The sequence below is a fragment of the Ptychodera flava genome, chromosome 8 (assembly GCF_041260155.1).
Source record: "Ptychodera flava strain L36383 chromosome 8, AS_Pfla_20210202, whole genome shotgun sequence".
Classification (NCBI taxonomy): domain Eukaryota; kingdom Metazoa; phylum Hemichordata; class Enteropneusta; family Ptychoderidae; genus Ptychodera; species Ptychodera flava.
In genome coordinates, this window is record NC_091935.1 from 42,243,777 (window position 1) to 42,262,603 (window position 18,827).

Consider the following 18,827-nt stretch of genomic DNA (forward strand, 5'->3'; position numbering starts at 1 on the left):
TCGTTAATATAACAGATGAATGAAACTTTAAAAGAGTGCTGTGTGCCCAAGTAAGAACGCAGATGTACACAGGCTAAAGCATCAGTAGATGTCAGTTGTTTGTGATTGCAGCATTAACATAATGAGCAGCAGCTTGATTCATTGTAAGAAATTACGTAATGTGGATAAACCTGAAGGTGGACAAACTCGTTACATACTTTATTCTATGACTATTCTTTATCTAGCTTTAGCTCCATTTTAGTAGTGATAGCAATCTTTCATTCTCATAGGTTGTTGTGTTTGATAGTTTTCTCTCTTCAGCTTCACTTTTATAGACACATTTGCGGTCTGTGTTTTTTTTCACAGCAGAACATCAGTAATATCAATAAAAGGAATTTATAAATTTTATATTTGGTATTTTTTCCTCTCAGGCAAGTGAATTTACAAATAAATTTTTATGCTTGTATAGGCATTTCATTTGACAAGATTCTGGCCTTGGAAATGAACTTCCAATGACAGGGCTATCAGCCTCCCCCAAGTGTGAATGAGGGTTTGGCCCTGCTTGGAAAAATTCTAGGAATTTTCTTTGTCCAACATGTCCTAAATGTCACTGCAATTTCTCATCACTAGAAATAAACTGCAGTACAGTGCAGCATGTTTGGTTGTTCGGTTCAAAAAATTCTTTGCGTGGGAGGTTGTATGTGTAAAAAGTCTATGGCATTTTAATCAATAAATAATCTGCTCAACCTTAATGTACATACCATTGTTTTGTTTTGCCACTTAAAGCCCCCACTCAATTATCAGATTTATCTAATATAAATATTATTTCCTTGATAAAATATTCAATGGAAAACAAAAGAATGACAAACTGTTAATGGGCTGTTGACACATTCGCTAATGCAAGAACCAGGGATTGAGAAGGGAGCCTTTAAATTTACCAGTGAGAGACCAAACCCTTGGATTATTAGTACTTTTAGCTCACATTTGGTATACCAATGTGAGGTTATCATATAAGCTAAAATCGGTGGTGTCTGTATGTATGTATGTATGTATGTATGTACGTAGGTACGTAGGTACGTATGTACATATAGTTTATCCTTCAACATCAAAAACTCGTGAACTGCTGCACCTTTTAGCTTGGTATTTGGTGCATCCTTGGCCATAGATGGGACCATGATTGTAACAACGCAAAAAAAACGTAGACATTTGAATAAACAAACTTTAGACTGTAATCTTGGTGAAACGGAATTGCAAGCAGTACACTGTGAAAAGATTCTTGATACGCTTGTCGATGAAAATCTGTCATGGAAGCAGCACTGTGACAAGATTTTTAAAAAAGTAAATAGTAATATTGCTTTGCTTAAGAGGATAAGACAGTTTTTACCTATGAATATAAGAAAACTTTTTTGTAATAACTATATTTTACCACACTTGGATTACTGTTGTCATTTATGGGGAGCATCACGGTTTATGAAAGGGTTGCACAAGATTCAGAAACGTGCTATCAGAGTGATGTGTGATGCAAGGTATAATGCTTTGACCGAGCATTTATTTAAAACAATGCATATAATGCCATTACAAGATAGAATAGTTTATAAGAATGTTTGTATGGTTTTTAAATGTTTAAATAATCTTTCACCACAATATATGACAAGTCTTTTTACAGAAATTGATCATATAAAAGAGTTACAAGATCTAAGATGCAACAAGTCATCGTTGATGACACAGTCCCCGCTTGTCCATTTTGTTATAATCTTTGGTGTCTAAGTAGCTGTGGTCTAGGTAGCTGTGGAATGACATTGATGCAAAGGGTGCATCAGGCCTGTGACTTGCATAATAAAGTTATCTGAGGAACGTTCAATAAAATTGACTCATCTCTGCCGGTAATGACCATTGAAGGAACTTTTGATTACATCACACATAACGATGCCCTCACTGCCTCTAGTGTCATGATGGCACATACTATACACATGGTTTGGTGGAATTTTAGAAATGGTATGGGATCGGGTATGTTGTTGTAATCAGCCATTTCGGATCATATAATGAAACAAATTAATGTGCACAAGAATGCAGCCATATCACGTTTAAACAAAATCAGTCCATCAAAGGACAGTGACCTATGTTTATGTTTCAAAGACATAAAAAAATCACACCAAAATTGAAATCAAATGGCTGTCTATTGACCATATGGATCATAGCACAAAATTAGTAGACATGCATATGTATGCCATAGTACTTTATCTTAGTCTCAACAACATTGGATAAGGAATATTTGCATATGATTAAGCCTCAAAGACATGAAGAAATCCAAAAATGACCATCTGGCAGCGATATTGGGGAAAAATGACAATCTGGCAACCATATTGGAACATGTCATGAAGTACATTGACATGTATATGAATGCCATAGTGCATGATCTTTGTGCCAAGTTTTGACAAAATTGGTGTAATGACCTTTGAATTAAGCTTCAAAGACATGCAAAATTCCAACAAAATGGCAGTTCTGCAGCCATATTGGCTCCTATCGCAAGGTTAATTGATACATGCATATCTATGCCATAGTGCTTTGCCTTTGTGCCATGTTTGAACAAAATTGGTTCAAGGATGTTTGATGAGTTATTGTTCAAAGACATGAAAAAATCACAACAAAAAGGCCGCCTCACACCGATATTGGATCGTATCGCAATATAATGGGACTGTCAAGAGATGATTTTTTGTGTCGCCAATTTCTGTACTGATTACGTATACGATATTGATTTTGCTAAGCTTGTAAGTGAACCGGAGGTCAAGTTGTTTTAATGTATAAATGACAGGTGGTTGTACTCAGAGAGGATTGTGTTGTACTCAGAGATAATTTATGCCGATGACAGGTGATTGTACTCCATTGACATTTGCATTTTAGAATGTGTACACTTTGGTTATCAATTATTCGCCTGTGATGTGTGTGCACATGGTGTCGGAGGTATAAAAGACAGTGTTCGTGGATTTAGGAGCACTCCTATCTACTCCAGCTGAAGAGTGACCCTGCCGCTCAGCCTAGCCAAGTAACAACTGGAAAAGAACACTGTATTGGGACCAGCCAGTTTTCCGCAAAAAAAAACGGACATTGATGCTACAAGTGTTGAAACACGCCAGCCACTGGAATGTGCATGCAGCACTCAGCAGTCTACAAGCAAGTTTCCCTGTGCTAAGGTACTCACCGATATTGCTGATATTCCAAGACGAACAGACTGTGTCCTTTGATTAGTTCTCAGTTGTGAGTACATCCCTGTCATCGCTGAGTCACATGACGTTTTAGTTATTTTAGTATGTAGTTAATTTTTGTACTCAAGGATTTTTTGTAATTTTATTTATTTAATATTATAGGTCCTTTGACCAATTCAAACATCACCTGCGTGTGACGGTCTTTCTCTTTATCAATACTCAGTCCCTTCCCGCACCTTTTCGGCCAGTTTGAAATTTTGCCACAGAGTGGTTGACCATCTTGTGACAGGGACATGCATATGTAGGCCATAGTGTTATGCCTTTGAGTTAATGGTTCAAAGACACGAAAAATCGCAAACAAAATGGCTGTCTCACGCCAATTTTGGATGATATCTTAAAATAATTTGACATGCATATGTAGGTCATCGTGTTATGCCTTTGTGCCAAGTTTGAACAGAATCGGTTCAAGGATGTTTGAGTTATGGTTCAAAGACATGAAAAATCACAAAAATATGGCACCTTGCGGCCATATTGGATCGTATCGCAAAATAAATCAATGTGCATCTTTAGGTCATAGTGCTATGCTTTTGTGCCAAGTTTGAACAAAATTGGTTCGGCAGAGTCTGAGAAACGGCTGCGGACAGACGGACGGACGGATGGGACCCAATCTATAAGTCCCCACCGCATATCGTCTGCGGGGACTTAAAATTGTTAGTGGTTCCTGCAACAAATAAGGATTTTTATTGAAAAGGGTTTACTGTAAATAGTGCCAATCAGTGGAATAATGTTGATATAAATATAAGAAGATCTAGTAACTCATTGAGCAGTTTTAAAACTGCTTACCTGAAAGCTTGTTGGGTATAATTTTTTTGTTTGTGAGTTTTAGTTTTCTTGTCAAATTTGTTTTTTTATCTAGTGTGATTGTGCATTTTTTTCCCTCCTGTGTGCAGGTTCACTCCTAGCCACTTTTTTCTGCGCAATGTATTGTTCTAGCTTTGTTAGTCATGTTTCATGTTGATCTGCTTTGTATCAGTTTGTATGTTCATCTAAGGGCCCTGGATCTAAGGGCCCAGGGGAAGATAAGCATCTTTACTGAAGCTTACCAGGCTTCCCTCGTTAAACATGGTTTAATAAATAAAATAAATAAATATAAATTATTCAAATGAAGTTTTCATTGCCCAAATTATGCAAATGAGTTTTAAAAAAGTGAAAATGGTCAAAAATAAATAACTCATGGCCTTGAAAATCAGTGTGCAAGTACTTTAGGTGGACCTTATACAGTCGTGTGTGTATTGTGACGACATTGTGAATTTTGTATTTTTGCTGAATTTTTTTGGCCATTTCTCATTTTAAGTAGAGTTTATTTTTCTCTGAAAGGGCTGGCCCAATTGCTCTCAAATTTGGGTTGGATATTTGCAAGGGTGTTACCCTTCTTATTTGTTGAAGTTATGACAAAATTGGCAAAATTACCGTTATGGGGCAATTTTTGTAACTTTGGGTCGAAAAATCATAAAAAATCTTTTTTCTTTAAAACTGTTGGACAGACAGCTTTTATATTTGGTGTACACATGCCCAGGGATGATAATAGCTGGATATGTGGAAATTATCCAGAAATATGCAAATTTGTTTTTTAAGATAATTTTGTCATTTTCGGTCAAGAAAACATTTTTTTAAAACAATTTTGTCATTTTTGGTCAAGAAAACTTGGTCTCAAAAAATATGTGTCTGATAGCTTTGTAATATGGTATACAAAATCTGAAGGATGTTATCTTCTGCCCAAACTGTAAGGAAACCCCAAATTTGTATAATTTAGGTAATTTTCTCAGTCTGTGACCTTAAATGACCTATACTAACCCAGGATATGTTGAGAGACAGTGTTAAATTTTTCATTTCCAACCACTTACAACTTTTCCATGTAATAAGACACACAACTGCTAAGAAATTTGGATCCAGGATAATTCCAGATGTCATAATCACTCCAACAGTGGAAGGCATTTCACCAACTGTAACTAACTTAAGTGCTGTTCACATTCGAATGACAGCACTGTTAGCATTTAAAAATTCCCAAGGTTGTAAATAACTCTAGTACATAAATAACCTACTTTTAATTTATTTCCCCACTCTCCCACCTTTTCTTTATGTCGAGCCTTCTCTGGCTGATTTTTTTTTGACATATGCTAATGTATGTAAGATCTGCTTGTCCTATTGCTGTAGAAGTTGATATGCATGTTTCTAAAGTTTACCTCCAGTATACCTACACCCGTGGCCACTTTAGTGTTGATTAAGCCTGTCTGGTGCAAGCAGAAATTCTGTTTGTATAAACGAAACAAAGTGGTGGTCGGTGTAATAAATGTAAGATTCACTATCGGCACCCCACTGTTAGGATTGAGATAACGTTCTACTAAAATGTCTCGCCTGCCCAATTCAAATCGATCACAACACTGCACTGTAGACACGCTGTAAGTCTGCACTCCGACAATGAACATCAATAACAACGGTCGCGAATATCATACGGGAAAATCCTTCAGTAAGGACGTGGGCAGCTTGATTGTTCAAAATATAAGACATTGTGGTGGCAATTTGGCATCTAGCGAGGTACCACGAGGAGCTACAAAAAAACAAGCAAGCGACCATTTTAAGATAAGCGTGGAGGGAACCAGAAAAGTTTGGAAGAGATACATGTATCAGGACAGGTTCCCTTCAACCGGGATGAGAAAAGTGTTGTTCATGGTTACACACATGTGAACACATAACACGATTGGAACTAATTTGGGATAATTGGATGGTGAACTAATGTCTTTAAAATCTGCAAATGTAAGCGCACCTGCTTTTCTTTTTACTTTACACACTTGTGTTTATGAGTAATTTTATTATTGCAACATTCAACTATCTAGCACCTAACACTTTTGAGAAATTTTAAAAATATGAAAATCGAATTATCCCAAATTAGTTCCAATCGTGTTACATGTACATGTAAAACGCTACCCCGACTGTACTTTACTCTTACCTTTTACTACCAAGTGAAATCTGAGTAAGTTTATTCACGGTTTGTAGGAAAGAAACATGGCTTAGTGCAAGTGAAAGTTTATTTCGTAAGTTTTGCAGTCAAGACGGGCGATGTCTGTAATTTAATTGCTAACATTTTCAAAGTGGCATTTTCTCAATTCCCGCGCCTGAACAAAGTCTGAACGCGACACTTACGATACACGCTATAGTATCGTTGGTATTCATTCACTGCAATATTGAAATCGGCACAAAATGTGTGATGTTCTGTAACACTGACTACATTTGAAACATATGAGTTTTAGCAGAAACTAAATACTGATGGGGCAAATGCTGTGGTCAACATCATTTGTACACAGTGTATTTTATGATCACTCCGTAATTTCAGGCTAATCGGCGTGTCCATGGGGTACCGATAGTAGAATCATTATCACCACTGATACAGGGTAAAGTAACCGTTTTATCACCCTTCTGCAGACAGAATTTCTGCTTGCACCAGACAGGCTTGATCAACACTAAAGTGGCCACAGGTGTATGTTGCAGATGTTATTTGCTTTTGTCATTCTTGTTTTTCTGATTGTACTGTGTAGAAATCATTGTCATAACATCAATGTAGAATTTTGCTGCACTGAACAGATAGCAACAACATTCATAATTGATCTTTGGTACCAATACTTGTATGTACCAATTCCAATCAAATGTGAGCAACACCGTATCATTCGCGGTATTTTATCGTTTTGGATCAAGAATTAGCAAGATTTTATTCCTGAGAATATTTTTATCAATTTTAATTGATTAATAACTTTTTTGAAATCACTTTTGAAGTACAGGCTTTCCATAATTTTTTTTGTTTCTTTTTTCAAAATGATAACAAAACATCTTGTTTCTCCTTGCTCTAAAAACATTTAAAACATAAGTCCCAGTATGACTATGCAAACTACTGTTCGGAGTATGAGACTAACTTTGCTTGAAATAGATTCATATTACCTCTTGATTGTGATCACAAAAGGAGCCCAAGTGTTATTGACACTATTTCTTACAGATGTGTGGCAACCTCAAATAGTGTACTAGCACCTATGTGATCATGTGGACTTCAACAAAATGGCTTCATTGATGGCAGGTGTGAGCGCAGTGTTTGGAGTAATCAACATGAGACAAACGTGCTTTTCATAGAAATGTCATTCACTTTTATCTGAATTAAGATACATAGGATATGTAGGAGCACTATACCTCATGGCCTTGTCAATTTTTTGCAGAGTGAAGAGTTCCCTCTTTCAGTAGAAGAGCTGCTAAATGTCTTGGAAGTTATTACTCCATTCAAACATTTTAACAAATTGAGAGAATTTGTTCAGATGAAACTTCCAGCGGGTTTTCCTGTCAAAATTGGTAAGTGTTTTCTTCATAATAATCTCTGAGAGAGAGATTAAAAGAAAGGCTGTCAAGTGTATTGTTTGTTTTTGAGCTTTTTCAACAGAAATGTCAACAGAGATGTATAACTTAAAAACCCAATAGCACTTGTTACATATATTGATGATACAAATGACATTTTTATATGTAATCCCATGGTATTTTTCTCTGTTTGACGTCATCGTATACGAGTGATTTTCGCGGAGCCGTACAACTTCGAGCCGAAGGCGAGAAGTTGTGCGGCTCCGCGAAAAGCACGAGTATACGATGAGTCAAACAGAGAAAAATACCATGGGATTATATATTTATCACATGAACAGTCTTCTTATTTTTTTTTTTTGACGTGAATGGATCAAAATTATCATAACAAATTGCATGAATTTCATCGCGATTTGAGTTTTACTTACGCGGATTACTTTCATTTAAAGAGTAAAGCGGCCCGTCACCCAGGAGATACTTTCATTCATAAATCCCATCAAGCTGAAATTTGCTACATGAAATGGTATCTCCACCAACCAGACATACGGATTCTGTCACGTGAACCTGTCAATCATTGTCTCGCGCTGTACCGATGCCAAGGCAAGTCGGCCATCGGTACGGTGGACATAACTTTCATCATGCTAGCGACGGATAGCCATAGTATTCAGAGTTATTCAGAATATTTACAAATAGATTTATGAAGTAAATGCAACGACACGATCGAAACAGTATTCTCATTCTCAGAGATTCCGTGGCTTTTCAAAACATCACACAAGTTTACGACCGTGGCGAGCGCGAAAGATTCCGTTCGATGACACACAGAGTATACCTCATTCACGATCCCACAACGCTGCCGTCACCGGTCTCTGCTATGCAGGTGTCAACTCGTTAACTCCGATCTCGGTCGTCAATGTTTTCGTCTTAAGGACTTTGATGTTTGCAGTGACATATATCTCACCCTTAGATACATCCTAATTTTACTTGACGGAAACTCTGTTTTGAGTGTTGCTGAGTCAACTTTCGAAGTACATTGGATTCCACAGCGCTGCAATGCATACTGATGTCTTCTCGCTAGCGCTACAGCCTTACGCCGCCGCGCTACAGGTTTGATTCCGAGCAAGAATTTACGTAATTTTTTATATGACGAAGGAAATTTATCGTTGTTAGTCGAATGACTTTTTGCTTGTGCCTGTATGTCGCTTTCCCGAAGATTATACTGTACTCATTTATTCAGTTCAACTTCCGTTGAGGTGTAGATTTCAGGTTTATCGCCAACCGGGATCGCCAGGTACGACGTCCACATTGAGCCTTACGAGGCGACTCGACTGGATCGGCGGTATCCCCATTCGATTCTCGGGAACAGCTATAGTTTTAGCGACTCAAAATTTCACTGGACATGCCTTCTATGTTTCCATGTGTGGATTTATCGGGTCACCTTTTTTGTAAAAATGTCATGAGAGTACGGCATCGATCACGACAAATCGGTCTATGTTCACGTCGCGACCCGCATGTATGAACGGTACCATGCAAAAGAAAAAAGTTCCGGTTGATGACGTACAACAGGGGTAATTCGGATTTCTTATCCGTCCTGTTCTACGTCACACAGGTGGGAATTCGGGCCAGTTCATGTGATAAATGAAAGAAATTTAGCAGTACCATGTCAGCTATTTTGAATGTTAGAATAATAGGAAGATGATGTTCTGCTTGTTTGACTAATTCCTGTGTTTGTCAGGAATGAAACTGCAATCAGTCCAACAACAAAGAGGATCTACCAGTTCGGAGACATGGATTTGAAATAGAGTATCTTCCATTTGATGAAGGAAACAAGTCCAGTTGGATACAGTTAAGCCTTAATTACAATACTAATGTTTTGACCAAACACTGGTAGTCTTCTTTAGGGTAATAATGGAAAGCTGTAGACACTAATTTTTCTGATTCACCTCTGTTCACCATCATAGAGTGATCATCGACAGCCTTCCATTGTTTCCCTGAAGAAGACCTGTGTGGTTGAAAGGTTTGCATTGTAATAAATGCTTAAGGGGGTGACCCACCCTCACAGACACTTATCTTTAACCTGATTTTTTTACCATTAAAATAAATCTTTAACCCAATATGTAATATATATTTAGGTAGCTTGATAATTGAAGATTATGAAAATTGTAAGATTATTTCAAAACCTGTGTGCGTGTGTTTTTGCTAAAAAATGTGTGTTTTTGAAATTTTTCACTTAAAAATGTGTAAGTATGAGGGATTGATGGCCATTGGTAAGCTGTGTACTGCAATCGATAGCAGGGTAATATGTTAAAAAAACTGTGTCTTGGATTTTTGATACTCCGCTTTGTTTTTGGACGATTAGCCTTGAAAGTAAAAAGTAGTGGATTCTGAATAAATTAACAGCTTTTGTCCATGTCTATCACAATATCTTTTGTTTTTGGAACATTATCGGAATTCTGGGACATGGTTTTATAGAAATAGTCACTAACTAACACCTGTGCAAAGATAAGGCCATCTGTCAACGTGGTGCCAAGTTACACTGTCCAGAATATGCAATATATTGCCAAAAACGGAACAGAGTAAATAGCAGAAATTTAAACGTGTATGTGACCCCTGAACAAAGTCAGCTAAAAATCCAGTGCGCTCACATTTTTGGTAGAAATTCCCAGTCCATAATAAACTTCAGGACTTTTTACACAATTGTCTGAATTTGTGTTATGAAGGAAATAGGCTTTATTTACACAACTGTCACTCTGAGTTAAATCTGGGGATAATCTTCTTGCTAAATACAAATTAGCGTATTAATTGTACACTGTAGTGTACCAGTTAAAATGTGATTATCAAGTAAAGAAATGGCCTGTTTCGTATATTTCATAAAAATGATGTGATTTTACATGCGAAGTCCGATGACATCCTGTCTTTTGATTGCGCAATCGTCACCATGTTTTCAGCTTCCTGTCTGGAGAGAGACATGTGACAATAAATTAACAATGTGGTCCATGGCGACAGAACCATGAAGTTCATTCAGACGCCATGTTGCGTAAGCTCTTTCAGTTTTACGTTCCATGTTGCCAAGATGAAACTTCTTCCTGAGCACGAGTGCTGAGCAAGGGGACCAAGTCATTTGTAGTTGCATCCTAGCTTTTTTACGTTTTCCATAGTATCAGAACCTGACACTTCAAGTTTGTGTCAACTGCATGGTGTTGCATGACCACAGTCCACCTTGAACATGGTTTCCGACCTCAGAGCTGCTTTAGTGCAGGACAAACACTGTTGTGTTGCGCCATGTTAGAACCCATCGTTAGGCTGAACTTAATATAACACCAGACAATATCTGGTATCTAAAATTATTTTCTGACACAGGGGAAAGGGTAGCAGTAGGCAAAAACTCTGACAATTCTAAAAGCCCTGGGTATAAAAGCGACTTGTTTTGGCTCAGCAAGTACATAAAGCAGATGTGAATCTGTAACCACGCTGATAACAGATGCATCATTCTCTAAATCGTGACTGTCGAGTTTTGTATAAGTAATGAAATACGTGAACTTCAGTCAAGCAGTTGAATATCGCTTTCTCTTATATATATGTTGAACAAGAAAGCATCATTCTTCCTTGTGACTGTCTGCTGAACTACTATTACAACGACAATAGGCAGACCAGCAGTATGCTGTTCCTCAACATGATTGAGTTCATCCACAATAAAAAGCAGTTGCAGATTCAAAAAAAGCACGTTCGTGGTTGTTTAATTTTTTCAAGTTCATGGAAATTATTCTATTATTAGCTCTGCTTCAGCGACACAGAGCTTATCAAATAGGCTGATTTTACCATCATCATTCATTGTCGTTGTTGTTGTCAGTCTTCCATCAACAATTACCTTCTTCTCTGAAACCACAAGTCAAATTGCTTTGACATTTCATAGGCAGTTCACTTGGAGTGACCTCACCCAAATTTGTTCAAATCATGGTGAAATTTGCATATTTGTATTTTGGGGGCATTTTTTGCTGTTTTAGTGAAATAATGTTCTTCTCTGAAACCCAATGTTCGATTGCTTTGAAATTTGATATGCAATTTACTTAGGGTGACTTCAGTCAGATTTGAAATTTGCATATGTGTATTTTAAGGTAATGTTTGTCATTTTTGGTTAAAAAATCTTCTTCGAAAGTACAGGTCAGATAGCGTTGATATTTGGTACATAGGTGCCTAGGGATGATCTATTTCAGATTTGTTCAAATTGTGCAGAAATATGCAAATTTGTATTTTTAAGGCAATTTTTGTAATTTTTGGTCAAAATTGTTTTTTCATCAAAACAGCTTGTCGGACAGCTTTAATATTTGGTATACAGATTTAAAGGGATAAGCAAAATGTGATATATTCAAATTATAATAATAACTACCATTTCTCATTTTTAGGCATATTTTGCCATTTTTGGTCAAAAATTTGTTTCTCAAAAAGTACCAGTCTGATAGTTTTGACATTTGGTATACAGGTTTCTACAGAATAACACAGTGATATATATTGAAATTATGATGAAATCTGCAATTTTGTATTTTGGGGGCAATTTTTGCCATTTCAATCAATCAATCAATCAATCAAAAGCATTATATAGGGCCAAAATCCATTACGAGGTAATGTTCTAAGGCGCTGAACAAGAACACAAAAATAAAAAAGCTCTCTCAAAGAGATGCTATTTCAAGCCCTTTTTAAAGGTGATCAGGGCTTTTAAAGGTGATCAACGTAGGCGACTGGCGAAGTTCCAACGGAAGACTGTTCCACAAATCGGGAGCACATCTTGAGAAGGAGCGTTTCCTATACGTTTGCAGGTTACACAGTGGCACATGAAGAAGACTTTTTTCATTTGATCGAAGTAAGCGAGGTGAAGGTTTGATGTGGAGCAGATCTGATAAATACATAGGAGCAGTGCCATTTAATGCCTTGTATGTAATCAGAAAAATTTTGTAATGGATCCTGTATTGTACCGGTAACCAATGAAGCTCCTTAAGTGTAGAGGTGATGTGGTCAGATTTCCTTATCCTTGACCATTTTTGGTCAAAAGCTGTGTTTCTCCAAAGCTACTCATCTGACGGCTTTTAAATTTGGTCTACAGGTTCCCACAGATAAACTAAATGATGAAATGTGCAATTTTGTACTTTTTGGGCAATTTTTGCCAATTTTAGTCAAAAAATTTGTTTCTCAAAACATGCATGTCTGATAGCTTTGATATTTGGAATACAGTTCCAAGGGATTATTTTAATATGATATATTGACATTATGATGAAATCTCGAATTTCATATTTTGGGGGACAATTTTTAGCTCATATTTGGTATGTCTATAAATAAATACCAAAAAGAGCTTATATGGCGAGTCAGTGGCGTCTGTATGTCTGAATGTATGTATGTATGTGCAGATGTATGTCCGTCCGATGCAAAAGCTCCCAAACTGTTGCACCTACCATCTTAGTATTTGGTGTACAGGTAGACCCAGGGGTTGAGATGTGACGTTGTTCAAATGAACATGTCAATGTCAAAAATATGCAAATGAGGTAAGAAAAAAGGAAATCCTGCAAATGTGCAGGAGTGGTGGTATTAACTGGAACAGCCTACACATCTGAGTCAGAGCTTCTATGACCTTTAACCTTTTTGTATGAAGTGTACTTATTATGTGTATGAGTGGTGGCAGTGACTGAAACAGCCTACTTCACTGACTCGAGTCATTTCCTGTCATTGTTCATGAACTGATACATATTGGCAGGCCTGTTGATACCATGAAGGACTGTGTTGAAACATTCCTCTGCTAAGGGGCCGTCATTAATAAAGCTGATGCACGAGAAACGTAATTTCTTCGTTTTACTTGAAACCCCCTCCCTCCCCCCTCAAAACAAAAGTTCTTATGCGAAATAAATTTTGTATTATGATGCTTTTTCTGACAAACCCACTCGCACCTCTCCTATCCGCACCCCCATGAAAAAAGTACCGGAAGTGCACATTAATCAATAAACCTCCACTTTACGCGTATCACTTTTAAGACACAGAACATCTTAATGTATTTCGCACGTAGGAAAATGTTTCATGTACATGTTATATGTTGAAAAAGCATACAAGTTTTATTTCACATTTATGTCTTTTTGTTGTCTTTTCTGTCTCCGTATTTTGTGGTCATTGTTCTCGATGAACAGGAAAGTAGTATTGCATTCTCGCTGCAAAGTCGCACTTTGAAAACAATAGACGAAAATCCTTATGCAATTTTGACGCACACAAAATGAAAGAATTACGTTTGTCGTGCGTCAGCTTTTATTATTGACGGCCCCTAAGCCTGTTCCTAAAGTTGACCTCCAGTACCTAAAGTTTCAGACCTTATTTACTCTTGTCATTCTTCTTTTTCTGGTTTAAATATTTCTTGATGGACCAATTCAAATCAAATATGAGCATATTGTCCTTGAAGGTATTTTTGCTATTTTGGTCAGAAAATTTGATTCTCAAAAAAACTACTCATCAGATAGCTTTGGTTGACATGTTCTTATGGATTATCTTAATGTGATTTTTATCACAACTGGAAGTTGTGATATAGGGTTAGCTTCAACCGGCGTCGGACAGTGTCCATTTTCCGTAAACGACAAAAAGTCAAAAATTGCTGAACAGAATGCATTGATATTTGGTATAGATATTCAGACTGGTTCCAAGGTTCCAATTCCAAAAAATAAAGCCAAACGGAGCAGCGGTTAGATAGTTTTGGGAAATTTCTAACCCCCCTTTTAACTAATTGATTTTAGGGGTCATTCATATATGTAGTTTTGGAATGTACACCAATCCCAGGGCATGAGATTTAAAAAGTGCTGGTGAGCTGAAAATCACTCTCCTAAAATTATCTGCGGGAGTGTTACGAGAGTGATAAAACTACTCCCCTGAAATGCATAGGGAGAGTGAAGCAAATAAAAAGAATTATGAAATCGTTAATTGTGTCTTGTGCATTCTACTTGAGAATATCTATTTTTAGTTTTTTTTCTGATTTTTGTTTTTGTTATATTTGTTTGTTATAGGAACTTAAGTTAAGTATTATTATAGTAAGAACCAGTATCGGCAATACAGTCCTGATCACTGGACAAGTCACAAAATACAGACAACTTACTGTGCTATGATATAACACTATCGATGTAGCACTCTGTAATTAACATTATTTATAACCACCTCTGAGCTAATTACAATCTACGATGACAATTTTCTGTTGACAAAATAATTTTTCTTTTATCTCTTCAGAAGTTTTACATACTCAGTTTTACTTCACAATTTTCTCTTGTTGCAATCCTCTCAGAACGTCTACTTTTGAAGTTCGATATCGCGATGCTCTTTTGTTTGCAAGGCTGGTTTTCGCCCGAGTGCTCATGGGTTGAATGAAAATAACAATGGCGGCGGATATACGAACGCTTCCCTCGCATATATAGAGATAAGTAGGCTAATTGCGTAAGTTTATAAGCGCTGCTGAGCACATCGTGTACCTAGGCGAAGTGGGTGTGCTCGAAAACGAAGATCAGTGCAAGTTTTGGATTCAAAATCGGCTGTTTTCGGCGGAGAAACTGCGTGCCGTATTTCTGAGGAGGTTTTCATAGTTCGCATATGATGAGGGCGGCGATCGTGCATCAACGTCTTCAAATATTTCTCCAAACTGCATAGTCAATTCTTGTCGAAATCTCTGTGCTCTTAATTCATCGAGAACACGGTTCTTCCTAATTATGCAGTCAGCCAAACACTTTTCAAGAAAATGAGTACGAACAAATGAGGGAGGATCGCAAAATTCGTGTTGAATGAATTGCCTGTATGATCTATGGAGCGCCTGCTCCGGTCAGATGCCAGGCTTATGTTCAATATAGTCGTGGTTGCGTACTCTGTACAGACATCGCATATAAAGCAACACAATTTGATGAGTTTTACTAGCCACGGCCACGCCTAATCCCTTGTAGGGACCGTGTGTTTTCGGAACGCGAATGCATATATACATGTATAGCAAAGCTTAGAAATAGAAGACACGGTATGGGCACACGTGTACGCATGGCCTTTGTTTCTCTTGTTCATATGTTCGCTACAATTTAATTAATTTTTACAGAAAAGAAGCTGAAGTCTGCAGGCTGTACCCTGTCATTCCGATGATGAACACGTGCTCAGACGCCAGTTTTTTTGCAGTGCATTCATCCTGTGAACATGTCGCAGTCCTATCCAAGTTGCCACGCGAGCGGAAAATCGTTCGCGTGGATTTTGATTTGCGCGAGCGCTAGGCGAGCGGAGCGATCGCTCGCCTCAAATCTCATGCCCTGCAATCCTGCATTGTGGACTATTTAATGAGTTGTGGAACAGAAATGAGGTTTTTTATGAATGTTAGAAATATGCAGGATGGCAGATTCGAAGTATCAGAGATTTTCATGCGCTTTTGGTTATAAAATTGATAAAAAACAACATATTTAATGTTTTAGATTTCTCACATTTGTTATGACCCTTAACATTACAGACTTGATTAGATAACTAGCTGCTGGACCTGTTTACTGGCGCATTGATTTAAGGACAAAGATCGTTTTATTTTGTGATAAGGACGTGTGATTTCATAAAACATAGTCTATTAGCCTGGAAATGTGATTTTTTGCGAATATTGTTTACCCCACTGACAACAGTGTGGTTTGAAAATGGCTGGAATGCCCCACTACCGGACTTTGTTTTGTGTGTGCATTTGGATGAAAAATGTGTATGGTGTGATCAACCCGTTCAGTGAGAGAACAAAGGACTCTTACAACAGCACACAAATGAACCGCAGACCAACTTTGATAAGCCCCTATCAATTTCCCTCGCAATCTTCCAATATCCCTTGGAAAACACTGAGGTACTTTGGTCAGAAAACATACACTGTGCCTGCTGTGCTATCTCCATTCAATCTCCCTATGCAAGCTCCTCCATGGATCAAACTATTTTGCGCCAGTTTACAGCTATGGTTGTTTGATATCAGTGTATTCAACGAAGGTCATGGCACACTTGTTATATATTACAAAACAATGGGACACTGGAGGTCCTGAGACAGTATGTATGTGTGTATATATGTACGTATGTATGGTACAGTATGTCCGTCAACATCAAAAACACGCAAACCGCTGCACGTTTCAGCTTGGTATGTGGTGTGTGGATGCATCCTGGGCTATAGATGGGATTTTGTTCAAATGAAGTCTGCATTGCCAAAATTATGCAAATGAGCTTGCAAAATGTGAAAATGGTCAAGAATTAATAACTTTAGAACCGCTGTTTTGATTGCTTTGAAAATTTTTGTGCAAGTACCTTAGTTAAACCTTATACAGTTTTATGAATATTGTGAAGATATCCTTAATTTTGTATTTTTGCTGAATTTTTTGGTGATTTTTCTCATTTTCAGTAAAAATTCTTCTCTGAAACTGCCAGCCCAATCGCTTTCATATTTGGGTTGGATCTTTGCGAGGGTGTTACTCTTCTAATTTGTTGAAATTATGACAAAATTTGGAAAATTACTATTTTGGAGCAATTTTGTCATTTTTGGTCAAAAAATCTTAAACAGTATTTTCTTTTTAAAACCCCTGGACAGACAGCTTTTATATTTGGTACACAGATGTACTGAGATGACAATAGTTAGATATGTAGAAATTGTCCTGAAATATACAAATTTGTATTTTTAAGACAATATTGTCATTTTGGTCAAGAAACTTGTTCTCAAAATAACTTGTTTGATAGCTTTGTAATTTGATATAAAGTCCCGAGGGATGTTATTAGATAAATTTTCTGCTCAAAGTGATGGGAACCCCCCCCCCCCCTATATTTGTATAGTTTAGGTAATTTTCTCAGTTTGTGACCTTAAATGACCTACACCAACCCAGGATATATTATGAGACAGTTTCGAAGGCTGTGAACATAATTTTGTCATATTTGGTATCAATTTGTAGGAAAATTTGATTGAGAAAACAAAGCTGAGGTAAATTTTTTCATTGCGGACCAATTTTTGCAACTTTTCTATGTAAGACATACAAGAACTGATGAGAAATTTGGATCCAGGATAATTCCACATGTTGTAATCACTGCCCACAGTGGAAGGCATTTCACTATCTGTAACTAACTTAAGTGCTGTTTACATTAGAATGATAACACTCATCCATTGTAATTAAAAACTTCCCCAGGTTGTAAATATATTTCCTGTCATCTGGCGTTATGTAATACCAAGGGATGGAACATTTGATATTCAGGAGGGGGTAGGGTCTAGAAGATTGATGAGGTAGCATTACTTTTTTACCAGATCCCTTGTACATTTTTAGCTACTATAGACTATAGTCTATAGAAGCTATTGGGATGGGTATCCGTCCGGCGTCCGTCGTCAGTCTGTATGTATGTATGTATGTATGTATGTATGTATGTATGTCCGTTTGTGAGGCGTCCGTCCACTCAAATATCTTGAGCACCGCAGTACTTACTGATTTGATATTTGTTGTGTAGATGAAAAATACGATTTTGAGAAACTATTTTTTGTAATTTTTTGATATTATTGAAAATAGGCAAATTAATGCCAAAAAAGGTGTTTTTGGTAAAAAATCTTCTTCTTCATAACGCTGGTCAGACAGCTTTGTTATTTGGTATACAGGTCCCTAGGGGTAACCCAACTTAGACTTGTTCAAATTGTGATGAAATATGCAAATGTGTATTTTTAAGGAATTTTTTTGTCACTTTTGGTCAAAATTTGACTTACATTGTATGTAATTCTTGTACTGTATAAACCCTATCAATTCACCCAGAAAAAAATAATTAATATGATTTTAAATAATTGAATTAATTAGGAAATCATCAAAGCCAAAATAATTTTAGTGTAGAATTATCAGAAAGTTCAACTTTTTTTGACAGTTCATAGTGAAATGCTTACCATCTTGGAGGATTAAAACATGTAAAGGCAACTTTCCTGAATCCCAACTTTGACATATTCTGAACCGTCATTTATTGTGCCCTGTATGTTATCTAAAGAAATTGCTCAAAATAGTCAATAGAGATAGAGATAGAGATAGAGATAGAGAAAGTTCTAATTTCCATTTATGGTGACTTGGTAAGGATAAAATAAAATTACTTTTTGAGGAAGAAAATAGAGTGGTCAATTAAAAGAGTGGTCAAAGTGATAGGGTTTTTATGGTAAAGCTGGGCTGTATAAAGATTCCTCATGTGCTATTTATAGCAATTATGCAATCTGTGTAAACAGTGCAATGAAAGTGTAACATGATTCCTTATAAT

At 36.9% G+C, this 18,827-nt stretch overlaps 1 protein-coding gene across 3 annotated transcripts in view; it reads left to right on the forward strand.

The window, feature by feature from the left end:
* Positions 1-18,827, forward strand: part of LOC139139382 (ankyrin repeat domain-containing protein 13C-like) — a 314,195-nt gene that overhangs the window by 232,824 nt on the left and 62,544 nt on the right. For 2 of the 3 annotated variants that reach the window (XM_070708284.1, XM_070708282.1), the window contains exon 10: positions 7,442-7,571. In XM_070708284.1, the coding sequence (XP_070564385.1) occupies positions 7,442-7,571 (130 nt within the window). Of the gene's footprint in view, positions 1-7,441; positions 7,572-9,303; positions 9,414-18,827 lie in introns of all 3 variants that reach the window. The other variant, XM_070708283.1, reaches the window with a different exon arrangement.